The sequence below is a fragment of the Pelophylax lessonae genome (assembly GCF_965119305.1).
Source record: "Pelophylax lessonae genome assembly, chromosome: 5".
Taxonomy (NCBI): Eukaryota; Metazoa; Chordata; class Amphibia; order Anura; family Ranidae; genus Pelophylax; species Pelophylax lessonae.
In genome coordinates this window covers 57947644-57962742 of record NC_138772.1, presented here as the reverse complement: position 1 = coordinate 57962742, position 15099 = coordinate 57947644, and the positions used below count along the sequence as shown (strand labels likewise).

Below are 15099 nucleotides of genomic sequence, written 5' to 3'. Positions count from 1 at the left end.
ATTACATAAAAACAATGTAGTAACTCACACAGAGGAAATAGTTGATCAGCAAATGGGGATGGTTCGTCTGTAGGGATGTTAGGGAAGTACACTGTGGCAGCCGTGGTCCTGGCTGTGCCGGTGGAGTCTGACACTTCCTGTGTTTCTAGCAGAATTCAGAATCCAGGCTTACATCCAATAGTGGCAGGGGGGGGGTGCTTGCGTTCGGAGCATGCGTTCTCCTTCCTCAGGCATCGCTCTGTGTGAGGTACTACATTGTTTTTATGTAATAAATAACCTTTTAATCTACAATGAGGTGGCGCTGCTTTTCATCTCCTACCCCTTTTTTGTCTGTTGCAGAGTCCCTCTAGCTCTGTATGAAGCCTGTACTTGACTCTTTCACTGGCACAGGTCTAATGTTGTGTATATGTACCTTTACACTAGAGGTGCCTTTCTTCTCCCCTCTATGTCTGTGTGAGAGAAAGGGACACGATTGGATGAAGAATTTTTACTCTTTGTGCTGGAAAGGATTTTCCATTTGACTAGAGAATTGTTACATAGAAAGACAGTGTGATTGGTTTTGTATAATTCCGTGAGCAACTACTGTATGTAGAAGGACATTATGTTAATGCTGCTTGCACTGATCACTCCCCTTAAAATGTAAGTGCTGAAATACTATATATATATATATATATATATATATATATATATATATATATATATATATATATATATATAGTAAGTGCTGTGCATTCAATTACTGCTGTGAGAAAACAAATTGTGATAGCTGTGACCAAAAAAAATTAATGTGAAATGAATATATAAATACTACTTTAAACCTCAATGTGTATAAAATCCGTGTTATATGCTGAATTCTAATGATATTCAGTGAACCATTCAATTCTATAAAATTAAAACATAGATTCCCAAATGTACAAAATAGTGAGGTTTAGAAATATAACTGCATAACAGCTTCACTCTGTTCTCATCATAAATAAAATATTTATAGTGTGCTGATATCAAAATACAAAGCAAAAAATATATAGCAAAAAAAATAATTCTGAAGCAAAAAAATCCAATGTGTGCCTGAGTCCGTGATTGTAGTTTTGGTTTTAGACTTTGAGGATTACATTTTCCTGTTGGTGCGTACACCCAGTTTAGGGAGAGGTCATATGGTGGTCACCTAAGAATCTGGACAGCACCTTTTGGATTTTACAACATGAGTGGATTCACCTGCTATAAGGAATGCATGAGCACTTTATACGTATGAACTTTATAAATTTGTTGTAAAATTAGATTATATATATAAATATATTTACACCATTTTTGATTAATTTGAATTGTTTTCTATAATTGATTTTATATCACTCAAGATTAATTACAAACAAATGACTGCTGAGCACTTTTTTCATTTATAATATTGTAGTACACTTTCATATTACACATATACCTTTTGGTCACTAGTAACTGCAGCTTATATTTTTTTCATTCACATTTACCAGTTAGCGCAGATTTCCCCATTTATGTATCATTTCTAAGTTTAATTCCACTTTAAAGGTATGAAACAAAAAAAAAAAACACATCACTGTATTAGAACATCTGAACTCACAGTGACCAGAGAAACTCCCCATTCCCTCAAGTCTGGGATAAGCTTATGAGCCAGATTGACTTTCTCCTGGACTCCAGTTCTGATCTTCACAGTCAGTGGAACGTCTAGAACCTAGAGATATGACAGTGGAAAATATTAGATTGTCAACGATGTTTCATCCTAGCTATAAGAATTAGGTGTTAAGCCCCGTACACACGTACCGATCGTCGGCGAACGATCGGCCGTCTTTTGTCCAGGGCTGTCGGTGTCTGTTGAAAAGTGCAAAAGACAGCACAAGAATTTTGTCCGCCGACTACAGCCAACTGCAGAAGTGATGTCATGTGATGGTTAACTTTCCCTGTGTTTTTCCTTTTCTGAGCATGCCCAGTATTGCAAATCTGCGGTCTGTCGGCCGAAATCTGTACTGACTGGCGAACAATCGGCCGCTCTGGTGTCGGCATACTAAAATTTTAATGCTTGCATGAGAGATTCTTGTCGGCAGAATGTACGCTGACGGCTGTCGGAGGCATCATACTAACAAGCCGACAATCGGCAGATCGGTCGTCGGCCGGCGCTTTTCGGCCGACGATCGGTACGTGTGTACGGGCCTTTACTCTATTGTCTGCGTCACAGTCTGTGATCGCTCAGGTATCCAAGCTTCAGAGCTGCAACGCATATATACTATGTGGCCAAACGTTTGTGGACATCGGACCATTACACCAAATATAAGCTTCTTGGACATCCCATTCCAAAACCATGAGACAGATATTGTGCAGATATTCTTCCTCTGTGAACTTACTGAATTCATTCCTTTCACAATCTGTTCAAATTTATTACTTCTTGTCATTAATCCGCAACCACCACCCTAAAAAAAAAAAAAAAAAGGAATGAATGACATTAGCAGAAAAGCATAATCCACTTACCCCAGTATACAGCACATAGCTATTACACACATAGCACAAGTACACGTTATACCAGCACACAACATATGCAACACACACCACAAAAAAGCACACATATCATCTGCCCGCCTCTCCACCTTGGCCAATCAGAGAAAGCTTTACATTCATTGCTAAAAAATATAAAGCTTCGTCTTAAAGAGGAAGTAAAACCAGTGATTTTTTTTTTGTTACCTGAAAATTGAAGGCATAATGTGCTAGTATGCATCGCATATCAGCACATTTTATGACACTGTTAAATATTTATTCCAAATTCATCATTCGGCACTTATTGGAATGATATTATATTCACAGCAAGCTTGCAAAATATATGTGATTTTATGATTAATCATAGTATTATGTGTGAATGACCTTGATCCGGTGATTAACGATGGAGTTCTTCATCTGAGCTGAGACAGTAAAATGTCAGATAATTCTGGAGTATGTAGCTAGTTGGAAGATGACATATAAGGTATCTGTGGGATAGTATGTCATGGAAGTCAAGAATAGGATTCATGTGTAATACTAGGAATAGCATATATTAGTTTAAATAATGTTAGTTAAGGACTAAAGTAATCCCAGTCATAATTAATCGTATTTGTATGTATTTACTTAAAGTTATACAAGTCGTATAAGTTGGTTATATGTGTTAATTTTGTTATATGGTTTACATGACATCAGCCACATTAGACGTACAAGAATAGGGTGTTACATGTGGGCTTGTCAATAAAAGTAGTTCAAGACTAATCAGCTTTTTGGTCATATACATATTAGGAATTATGACTTTATGGGCTTAGTACCTCCTCTTGTATAGAATAACTGACGTTAGCAGAAGTTATGATGCCATACAAGGCTTGGAGTATTGGAAGTTCATGACGTATACATGTAAGATAAATTGCCACGCGGTTCGCACACTCACACAGACTAGAGCACACAGACACTCAGACTAGCGAAGATCACACACATTACTTCTGCTCCACACAAATCTATTGATAGTCCTTTTTTTTACAACCTAAGCAGGTGTTTTGCTCTCTGAAACCTAGCAAACGTCATTTCCTGCTTCTTCCCAGACGAGAAAAGATTAACACGGAAGAAGGACACACACAGAGGAACACACATGGCTATATTGCCATGAATTCACGCTGAACACATCTTTTCCATGAAATATTGTTTTATTCTTCATATTTTTTGACCTACACTGAACTGAACTGTTATACCTTCTACATTGTATTGTTGATGCCAAGTGTGTTTGAATAAAATCACACTTTGTTTTAAAGTCAGTCTGGCTATCAATGCTAATCAAATCGAAACGCCTAAAGAACTATAGAATATTAGAGATATATTCTATATTTTACAGACACTTACCTCCAAACGAAGCCCTCGTTGTCCCCACTGGAGGCTGCATCCATCTTCACTTGGTTTTCCTTTCGGGTCTGCGGACTCCGGCTGTACTACTGGCCGGAGCCGTGTGATGTCACTCACATGCGGCACAAGGCTCTGAAGAAACGGCATGGGCAGCCATTCCTTCAAAGCGCATCGGCACAGTATACAGTAAATATCTTCTAAACAGTGCAAGTTTAGGAGATATTTACAGTACCTATATGTAAGCCTTACCTATAGGTACAAGTTAGAGAGGGGGGTTTACAACCACTTTAAAGGCTGAGAAGCATTAGAAGGGCTCGGGGTGTCCCAGCAGGCTACATAACCTAGTTATGGTAATAGTTCATTTGGGCCAGCATGGCCCAAACTAATTATTTAGGGTTAGGAAACATGGACTTAGGCTTTACAGGTTCTCACTGGATGAGTGATCTGTAATATGAAATAATATTGCCGATTCTGGTACCATACCTTTTGCAAGGATAATTCAAACTATGCAGCAGAGATTTTATCACATCCCTCCTTTTTTTGCAATACAGTTTACCACCACCAGTTTGGATGATGCATTAAAGTAATAAGCACACCTTGCTAGTATTAATAAAGTTATACCAGAAAAAGTTTACCTTCTTGTACACCAAATCTATCGGACATCCGACATTGATATCCACAAAGTCCACATCGATAGTCCTGTTCAGCAGCTCAGCACATTTGGTCATGGTGTCAGGAAAAGCGCCCTCTAGCTGCAATGATATTGTATGATAAAATAGAAGTTATATTTTAGAAACCTAAAAATAAGAGGACACAAACTCAATACTAGGTCTATGGGTTCATGTCATCGGTCGTTCTAGTCAAAAGCTGCATCTTCTGATTAAATGGAAAATGTAGCACTTTCCAAGAAAGTGCAGCATTTTACCTGCTTTGCCTGCAGTTCATATGCACTTTAACATGGCATGCTACATTTTAAGAAACAGGTCAAACACAGCCTCTGACCTGTCAATGGGATTTTGCTGATCTGCATTTGGCATGTGTTCCAAATGCACGTCAAATGCAGGAAAACAACACCCACTGACATGGACTCTAAAGCCTCGTACACGCAACGATTATCGGCCGACCGATCGGCCGTCTTTTGTCCAGTGTTGTTGTGTTGGTTGAAATGTGCTCTAGACTGCACATGAATTTTCTCGGCCAACAAAAACCAACTTCAGAAGTGATGTCATGTGCTGGTTAACTTTCCGTGTGTTTTTTGTCTGCCGAAATCTGTACTGACTGACGAACAATCGGCCGTTCTGTTGACGACCAACAAAAATTTTATAGTCTGCACACCAGATTTTGTTCGGCCGAAAAGTCGGAGTCGGTTGTCGGAAGCATCATACTAACAAGCCGACAATCGGCCGATCGGACGTTGGCCGAAAATTCACGGCCAACAATCGTTGCGTGTGTACGAGGCTTAAGACTTGCCATAGAATGAAAATGGCATCGGGACACACGTTGTTCCCAGCCACAGAGCAGAAAACCTTTCAAACAGTGCAGAGCTCCAAAAGCTTACAAGATCAGCTTCAGACGTCCCTTTCTTGAAACCATGGCAATGTTGTTTGTGTACAGTACTTCCCAGAATTTTTGTTTCCCTGCTCACGTGATCGTCTCACTCAACCCTAACACTTATGTGCCTTTCACAAATGTCTGCACAGAACTTGAATCCAAACTACAGGCATCCAGTGCAACAGGAGTTTCATCTCTGTAAACTCCTTCAATCAGCTAACATGTAAAGGGATGCTGGGGTGGCGGTTTTCTTATTACACGAAGGCTGATCAGGTCAATATAGTGAGACAGTAGTGTTCATTTCATTGATAAAAATATTTTTATCAAATAAATAACACTATTTTAGTTGACTAAAATAGGAATAAAACTAAAAATGGCATTTTAGTCAAAAGATGGACTCAAACTAAATCAAAATTTGAATTAACACTGTTGTACCACATAAGAATAAGTAGTGGACATCTACTAAGCTGCTAAAAAGAAAAAAAAAAAAAAACTGAGCCTGAGGCAGCCTGGATCCTCCTCTTCACAGGTCTCTCTTCGCTACTCCTGGCCTCTCTCTCCTGTCGAGTGCCCCAACAGCAAGGAGCTTGCTATGGAGGCACCCGAGCCGAGCTGCAGCTCCGTGTGTCCATTCAGCCATTCGGCCTGCCACCGCTCTCCCCTGATTGACTAACTGACTTTGGTTGACCATAGCGGAAGCCAATAGCGCTGCTGCTCTGTCTCAGCCAATAAGGAGGGAGAGTCCTGGACGGCCGAGGAACTTGTGGACATCGCTATATAGATATGGGGCTCAGGAAAGTATTAGGGGGTGCTGGGGAGGCTGCTACACACAGAAGGTGTTTGATCCTATTGAATAGAATGCATTAAGATAAAAAAACATTCTGCCTTTACAACTCCTTTAATTTTGGTAATATGTGCAATGGCATTAAAGCCAATACAGTTTTTTTGGTTCTCTTTATATTCTAAAGCTGCACTTCTTTTTGACGAACAGCAATACTTTTGTTTTTGAAGCTTGCATTTATTTATAAATACTTTATACATCACAATGGCAGTGTCTGTAGAGCATGTTCAAACCTTAAGTGCCGGGTCACACTTGTGCGATGCGGGAAGGCTGCGAATTCGCAGCCTGTTCCCGCATCGCAAACGCACATCTGGCAGTTCACACTGCCATATGCGATACGCAGGGGGTGTCAATTAAAAGTTAACGACACCCCCAGATCAGATCGCATATCGCAGTGCGATCTGAAAGTTTGCATAGAATCGGATCGCACAAGTGTGGAACCACCATGCGATCCGATTCTGCTGCGGACCAAAAAAAAAGGGTCCTGTGCGTGTTTGGTGCGATTGCGGTGCGAATTCAGCCATACAAAGTGTATGGCTGAATTAGCACCGCACAGAGATTGCATGTCATTTTAGGAGCAGTGCGCTTCAAATTACATGCGATCTCTGTCATCGCAGAAATGTGAACCGGCATTAATACCAGAAATAATATCGTTATTCGATTTTTTACTCCAGGAATATATAAGGAGTATGGCAATTCTTGAGAAATGCTTAAATACGCATTACAATTTAACTAAACCCATTCGATTTTAGTCGACTAAAATACGACTAAAACTAAAATAGAATTTTAGTCAAAAGACTACGACTAAAATTAAATCGAAATTTGACGTAAAAATAACATGGGTAGGCAGACCCTTTCACAGAAGTCACTTTTTAATTCTAAAATTAGATGGCCTGCTGATTGGCAGCACTGAATTTTGGAGTATTTGTCTCACGTCAGTATTATTAGTTCACCATAACAGACCTGTATTCCAAAGAGGTCCTCGCTGTGATGCCTCTTCACCAGCGCCCATTCAGAGGAGTGACCCTGGAGGAGGTTTGTACACATGGCCATCTCTCCGCATGTGATGTCTGCTCCAAGCCGCTTGCATATTCTTCTATATGGGAGATTGCCGCACTGTAAGGTGAACACAGGAGACAAGCAGGTCAGTATTACAAGTCAATCTCACTGACACAAATTAAAGGCTCAGGTCAACTCTGTACAACAAAATGATATATTAGCTTACAATGAACTTGTGTTCTTCCCCATGCAGGGCAAAGACACAGGTTTTTCTAATTGTCACCCTACCCCCAAAGCAAATACTTAGCTGCCCTATCCTTTCCCACTGCAGGTGTGAAGAGAGAAGCTCTATGTAAGGGCTTATCCAGACAGATACTGAGGCCCGTCCTCCATGTTTAGCCACTTTTTGCTGTGTCTGCACAGACACAGTCCTGTCAAAATCTGACATGCATGCAGGAGTGGGTGCACAGATCTGCATTGGGATCCATGTACCCACATGTCAAATTTAGACATGCAATTGTATCCCTGCAGCCGCTGAGTCTGCATCCACTTCTAAGGGCTGCCTGCGTCCAGTGAGATGGATGCAAACAAATCAAAAAGGGGCGCAGCATAGTGGACAGGTCTCAGCGCCCGTCTGAATGAGCCTTAAAGCGGTAGTAAACGCATACAAAAAAAAAAAAAAAACCTGCAAGACAAAAGGCATAATGAGCTAGTATGCATTCCATACTAGCTCATTATGAAACACTTACCTTAGAACGAAGCCCCGACACGGACCCCCGAACACCGCTGTGGGAGCTGACATGATCCCTCGGCGTCTCTTCCGGGTTCGGCAGCTCCAGTGCTGTGATTGGCCGGAGCTGCGATGACATCACTCCCGCGCATGTGCACGGGAGTCATTTTCTGGCAGTTCCCGGCAAGGAATTCTGAAAGTCCCCCCCGGACCTTCAGAGCGCATGCGCCACACGAGTCAGCGGCTGCATGCAAAGCAAATATCTCCTAAACCGTGTAGGTTTAGGAGATATTAATTGTACCTACAGGTAAGCCTTATTATAGGCTTACCTGTAGTTAAAAGTCAAAAAAAGCGGTATAATACCACTTAAAGCGTTACGTCTCATGTGGGTAAACGGCAAAAATGTTAAAGCAAGGAACAATCAAATATCTTTGACACTTATTTAAAAGCTTGTTTCCAGGAGATGCAATGGGGCCACACTGGCAGCTTTTTCCAGAGCAGCCCTACTGCACAGACAAGACAAAATGCTTTCTTTCCTATGCCATCAGATCACGCTACATACAGTACTTTTTTCCAGCGTGGGGGGCTGCAATGCTGTACTGAACTGTCACTCATAACATTTCAATAAAGTTCTGTGGGGGAAAAAAAGTAAACAGTGTGATGCACAGGAATCATTCATCAGCACATACCAGCAGCTGTGCGCTCAGTGTGGCTCACATGTGAGCAGGCCCCTAATCATTACCCGGACAAGTTTTAATTTACTATTTTTCCCGCATTTGGCTCTGAATCTCAGTATTTCGAACCTGTACAGTCAGGCCCCTTTCACACATACGGACCGTTCTTCATTTCATCAGCTCAGTTACGTCAAAATAGATTAAGTATTCATCCATTTTTCATAGGTTTTTTTTTGTTTTACATCCACTACCAATGCAAAAACGGATGAAAAAACGGACCGTTTGACAGTTTACATCTGCTTGTTGTCCGATCTGTTTTTTTTTTAACAGAAGAAAAATAGGGCTTTCATCCATTCAAAAAAACAGATATTGACAGAAGCGGATGAAAATGGATGTAATCGGGTGATCATCCGTTTTTCCATAGGAATGCATTGATGTCCCTTTTTCATCCGTCAACAGATGGATGAAACACGGACAAACGGTCCGTATGTGTGAAAGAGGCCTTAGACAGTTTTGTGTGTGGTCAGCTTTCTCCAAAGTCTGTAGGATAAATAGCTCCTATTGCCTGTAGCATTCCTTATTCAATAATGCACTGGGAGAATGGAGTGACAATCTGACAGCTACATTTACAGAATAAACCCACTCTATTTCTCTATTACCATAAATAAAGCATTGTTCACTTCCACTGACACCAATGATGGGGCACTATTCCTTCCACTGACACCAATGATGGGGCACTATTCCTTCCACTGACACCAATGATGGGGCACTATTCCTCCCACTGACACCAATGATGGGGCACTATTCCTCCCACTGACACCAATGATGGGGCACTATTCCTCCCACTGACACCAATGATGGGGCACTATTCCTCCCACTGACACCAATGATGGGGCACTATTCCTCCCACTGACACCAATGATGGGGCACTATTCCTCCCACTGACACCAATGATGGGGCACTATTCCTCCCACTGACACCAATGATGGGGCACTATTCCTTCCACTGACACCAATGATGGGGCACTATTCCTTCCACTGACACCAATGATGGGCCACTATTCCTTCCACTGACACCAATGGTGGGGCACTATTCGTTCAACTAACACCAATGATGGGGCACTATTCCTTCCACTGACACCAATGATGGGGCACTATTCCTTCCACTGACACCAATGATGGGGCACTATTCCTTCCACTGACACCAATGATGGGGCACTATTCCTTCCACTGACACCCAATGATGGGGCACTATTCCTTCCACTAACACCAATGATGGGGCACTATTCGTTCCACTGACACGAATAATGGGGCACTATTCCCCCCACTGACACCAACGATAGGACACGATTTCTTTAATACCAAAAATAGGGCATTGTTCACTCCCACTGATGCCTGGACATTTTCTACTCTCACTGGCCACTCTGACCCCCCTAAAGTCTGAAGGACAGTAAACTGGACATTTGTTTGGGGACCTCAGCTTTATAGCAATCGGATGAACAGTCTGGTACTTTGGACAAGAGGTTGGGCATGGATCTAAGAAATCCATCCATTCACCACTGACAGCACAGCTGATATCAGACTGTAAATTGGAGATCATACATTGTGAGTCAGTCAGGATCCAGATGCAGAATGCGGTCCGTCTAATGTTTTCAGGCACTGGGCGCAAAAGTGGAAGGTGGTCAGGAAGCTGATCGGATTAAAAGAAGTGATGTTTACTGTCTGTCTCATGTGAAACAGAAAGCTGCCCCGGGGTATCCTTTGATTTTTTAAATATTCTTCTGCTCTGTGCCACAGAAATGACAGATGTAAGCTGTGTGATCGCAAGGGTCAGTGAGAAACTATTAGACAACTTTTCAAACCAAAGCCGCATGTTGGCATACTCACTGTGGTTAATGGTGCAAGGTACAGTTTATTTCGGAAATCAATCTGGAGGGAAACAAAAATCACAAACTTATTAAGAGGACAGTAAAACAGAACTGTACCAATAACCAGCACACACAGTATATACCTACAATAACTGGTAGGGTTTAGTTAATGGCAGAGACAGGATTACTCAGGCTCTAAGTTCTTTCTACTAAGGGAGGTACTTATCTAATGCTGGCCATACATGTATAGATTTCGTTTGTAAACTTTCATTTTAAGAAAACTAGTTTGATTTTCTTATCGTTAGCGGGGTCCGTTTTCCGCTGCAGCGATGGGAAAATTCGAAGGAGCAGGAAGGAAAACTTTACTTGATCTAACAAATTTTTGTGCAGTGTATGTGGTTATCGCTCAGAAATTACATTCATTTTAAAATGGAATGTTAAATGCAAAAGACAATTTTCAAACGACATTTGTCCATTAATCAAATGTTTAAAGAATTTTCCTATAAATGTTCCCACAAACAGTCTCATCCAAAAATCTATACGTGTATGGCCAGCATTAGTCTTCATTCACGCTGGAACTCCTGTGTTTAGCTTTTCTAAATGCAAGAGAAAGTGATCTGAGAAGTACCAACGTTTATGCTTCCTGGATCACTTTTTACGGTGTTTATATGTTCCAGCTTTTTACCCGTGTATACATAAGCTTAGAGTATGGATTCTTGTCCTGGACCTACAGAATTCTATTTTATTTAACCACTTGCCGACCGCCGCCCGACTATATACGGCGGCGGTCAGCCCCTCCCAGGCAAAGTGATGTACCGGTACATCACTAGCCTGAGAGCGAATAGCAGGCGAGTACGCGCCGCCGGAGGCGCGCTCCCGCCCCCGCTCGTACCCGACGAAGCCGGCGCGTGTGACCGGCGGACCCGATGTCCGTCAGTCACTCGCAATCGTCGGGCAGAGAGGGAGAAAGGCAGGCGGCTAGTGTAAACAAAGCCGCCTGTCATTCTCTCCTGTGTAAAAGCACTGATCACTTGGTCCTGCTATGTAGGACCGTTGATCTGTGCTATTACACCACTAGCCACAGCCAATGACAGTAAGAAACACGCCCCTAGGGACACACTTAACCCCTCTCTCTCCAATAAAGTTAACCCCTTCCCTCCCAGTGTCATTTTTACAGTAACAGTGCATATGTATAGCACTGATTACTGCAGTAATGTCACTGGTAACCCCAAAAGTGTCAAAAATGTCAGTCAAGGGTCCGTTCTGTCCACTGCAATGTCGCAGTCCCGCAAAAAAAAAAAAAAAAAAAAACCGAAGATCGCCGCCATTACGCGTTAAAAAAAAAAAAAAACAACAAAAATGACAAAAATCTTTCCCTTAGTTAGTAAACGTGATAACTTTTGCGCAAACCAATCAAAATGCGCTTATTGTGATTTTTTTTACCAATAATAGGTAGCAGAAAACAAATTGGCCTAAAATGTTAAAAAATTTTGATTTTTACATTTTTTTTTGGGGGGGGGGGGGAATTTCATATAAAAAAAATGTAAAAAATATTGTTATTTTTGCAAAATTGTCGCTCTTTTTTTGTTTATAGCGCGTGATAAAAAAAAAAAAAAAAAAAAAAAAAAAAAAAAAAAATCGCACAGGTGATCAAATACCACCAAAAGAAAGCTCTGTTTGTGGAAAAAAAAAAGGACGTCAAATTTGTTTAGGTACAGCGTCGCACGACCGCGCAATTGTCCGTTAAAGTCACGCAGTGCCGAATCGCAAAATACCCCCTGGTCAGGAAGGGGGTAAAATCTTCCGGGGCTTAAGTGGTTAACCACTTCAATACCGGGTACTTTCACCCCCGACCTGCCCAGGCCAATTTTCAGCTATTAGTGCTGTTGCACTTTCAATGACAATTATGCAGTCATGCAACGTTGTACCCAAACAAAAATCTTTACCATTTTTTACCAATTTTGGTGGTATTTAATCACCACTGGGGTTTTTTATTTTTTGCTAAACAAATAAAAAAAAAAAAGACCAAAATTTTGAAAAAAAAAAAGTTCTTCGTTTCGGTTAAATCGTTTTGTAAACAAGTAATTTTTCTCCTTCAATGATGTGCGCTCATGAGGCTGCACTGACGGGCACTGATAGACGGTACTGAAAAGCCAAGATTTGCAGCACTGGTGAGCACTGACAGGTATTACAGATGGGGAAGATCTCCCCTGTGAGGAAAGCTGCTTAGCGCTTATCCTCAGGCGCTGTCAGTGTGAGGAGAGGAAAGCCGAGAACCGGCATTTCCTATTTACACAGTGATCAGCTGTGATTGGACACAGCGAATCACATGGTAAAGAGCCTACGTCAGATTCTTTACTGAGAACGGTGATGTGACGCGTCCGGGGAACACACCACACCATGGATCACCGCGCGCCCCATTCTGAAGGACGTCATATGACGTCCAGTCAGAACAATAAAGCCCCCGCCCGGCCGTCATTCTGCTAAAGGCCAGACGGGAAGGTGTTAAATGTAGGTAAACTGACCACACCTAAGCACAGGTAAATGAAACAAACAAGATACACCTGTGCTCAAATCCAGAATTTCTAACCACAGATCAACACAGTGTGAATGGCTCCATTGAAAAATGATAACACACATATAGAAATATAATCTAAATGCAGGTTTGATAGTACCAGTGTGAATGAGGACCAAAAGCAAAGAAAAATTATAGGAGTATTGACATATTTTTAAAACCTATACAAATCATGTCTTAGCAGTGTTCTGCAAAAAATAAAAAATAAAAGTAGTAAGGAAGGCTTAGGAAGAAGGGGGAGATTTATGAATGGACACTCAGCCTAAAGGCCCTCATTGATGGCTCACATTTCATCATAGATACATAGTTGGTAAGGTTGAATAAATATGCCAGTCTACTGCGTTCAGTGTATGCGTACATGTGTGCGCACACGCACGCACCAGCATGAGAAAATCCATAGATTCCTCCAGTGTGGATGGAAGAATCTTCACTATATTTGGGCAGCTATGGCCCTGGCGGCTGCGGGTGCTGCTGAACATTGACTGCACTTGATAGTTTGCAATCATTGTTTAAGCCGGTCATTTTTTGCCTGCCTTGTTGAGCCGGATGGTACTTGTAGGGTGACCCATGGCTTAAGTTTCGTCCAGATCAGCAGGAATTGGCTGAAACTGGAGCCATCTATTGGGACCTTTAGACCAGTGGTTGTCGACCTCATGGAACACTAAACTCACAATTTTGAATCCCACTGGCGATTACCATGAAGTTTACATGCCTTATATACACAGTGCTCCGGCTCTCTGCCCCCCTCCCCCTGGGTCACACTGCTGCCTTATATACATAGTGCTCCGGCTCTCTGCCCCCCTCCCGCTGGGTCACACTGCTGCCTTATATACACAGTGCTCCGGCTCTCTGCCCCCCTCCCCCTGGGTCACACTGCTGCCTTATATACATAGTGCTCCGGCTCTCTGCCCCCCTCCCGCTGGGTCACACTGCTGCCTTATATACACAGTGCTCCGGCTCTCTGCCCCCCTCCCGCTGGGTCACACTGCTGCCTTATATACACAGTGCTCCGGCTCTCTGCCCCCCTCCCGCTGGGTCACACTGCTGCCTTATATACACAGTGCTCCGGCTCTCTGCCCCCCTCCCGCTGGGTCACACTGCTGCCTTATATACACAGTGCTCCGGCTCTCTGCCCCCCTCCCGCTGGGTCACACTGCTGCCTTATATACACAGTGCTCCGGCTCTCTGCCCCCCTCCCCCAGGGTCACACTGCTGCCTTATATACACAGTGCTCCGGCTCTCTGCCCCCCTCCCCCTTGGTCACACTGCTGCCTTATATACACAGTGCTCCGGCTCTCTGCCCCCCTCCCGCTGGGTCACACTGCTGCCTTATATACACAGTGCTCCGGCTCTCTGCCCCCCTCCCGCTGGGTCACACTGCTGCCTTATATACACAGTGCTCCGGCTCTCTGCCCCCCCTCCCGCTGGGTCACACTGCTGCCTTATATACACAGTGCTCCGGCTCTCTGCCCCCCTCCCCCTGGGTCACACTGCTGCCTTATATACACAGTGCTCCGGCTCTCTGCCCCCCTCCCGCTGGGTCACACTGCTGCCTTATATACACAGTGCTCCGGCTCTCTGCCCCCCTCCCGCTGGGTCACACTGCTGCCTTATATACACAGTGCTCCGGCTCTCTGCCCCCCTCCCGCTGGGTCACACTGCTGCCTTATATACACAGTGCTCCGGCTCTCTGCCCCCCTCCCGCTGGGTCACACTGCTGCCTTATATACACAGTGCTCCGGCTCTCTGCCCCCCTCCCGCTGGGTCACACTGCTGCCTTATATACACAGTGCTCCGGCTCTCTGCCCCCCTCCCCCAGGGTCACACTGCTGCCTTATATACACAGTGCTCCGGCTCTCTGCCCCCCTCCCCCTTGGTCACACTGCTGCCTTATATACACAGTGCTCCGGCTCTCTGCCCCCCTCCCGCTGGGTCACACTGCTGCCTTATATACACAGTGCTCCGGCTCTCTGCCCCCCTCCCGCTGGGTCA

General features: G+C 43.4%; 1 protein-coding gene across 1 annotated transcript in view; it reads right to left on the bottom strand.

Annotated features, from left to right (window-relative positions):
• Nucleotides 1–15099, bottom strand: part of DUS3L (dihydrouridine synthase 3 like) — a gene marked incomplete at its 5' end in the record, with an annotated part of 52814 nt that overhangs the window by 25102 nt on the left and 12613 nt on the right. The window contains 5 exons of the mRNA XM_082259277.1: nt 1589–1699; nt 2367–2432; nt 4506–4622; nt 7226–7378; nt 10552–10593. Of these exons, the coding sequence (XP_082115403.1) occupies nt 1589–1699; nt 2367–2432; nt 4506–4622; nt 7226–7378; nt 10552–10593 (489 nt within the window). The remainder of the gene's footprint in view (nt 1–1588; nt 1700–2366; nt 2433–4505; nt 4623–7225; nt 7379–10551; nt 10594–15099) is intronic.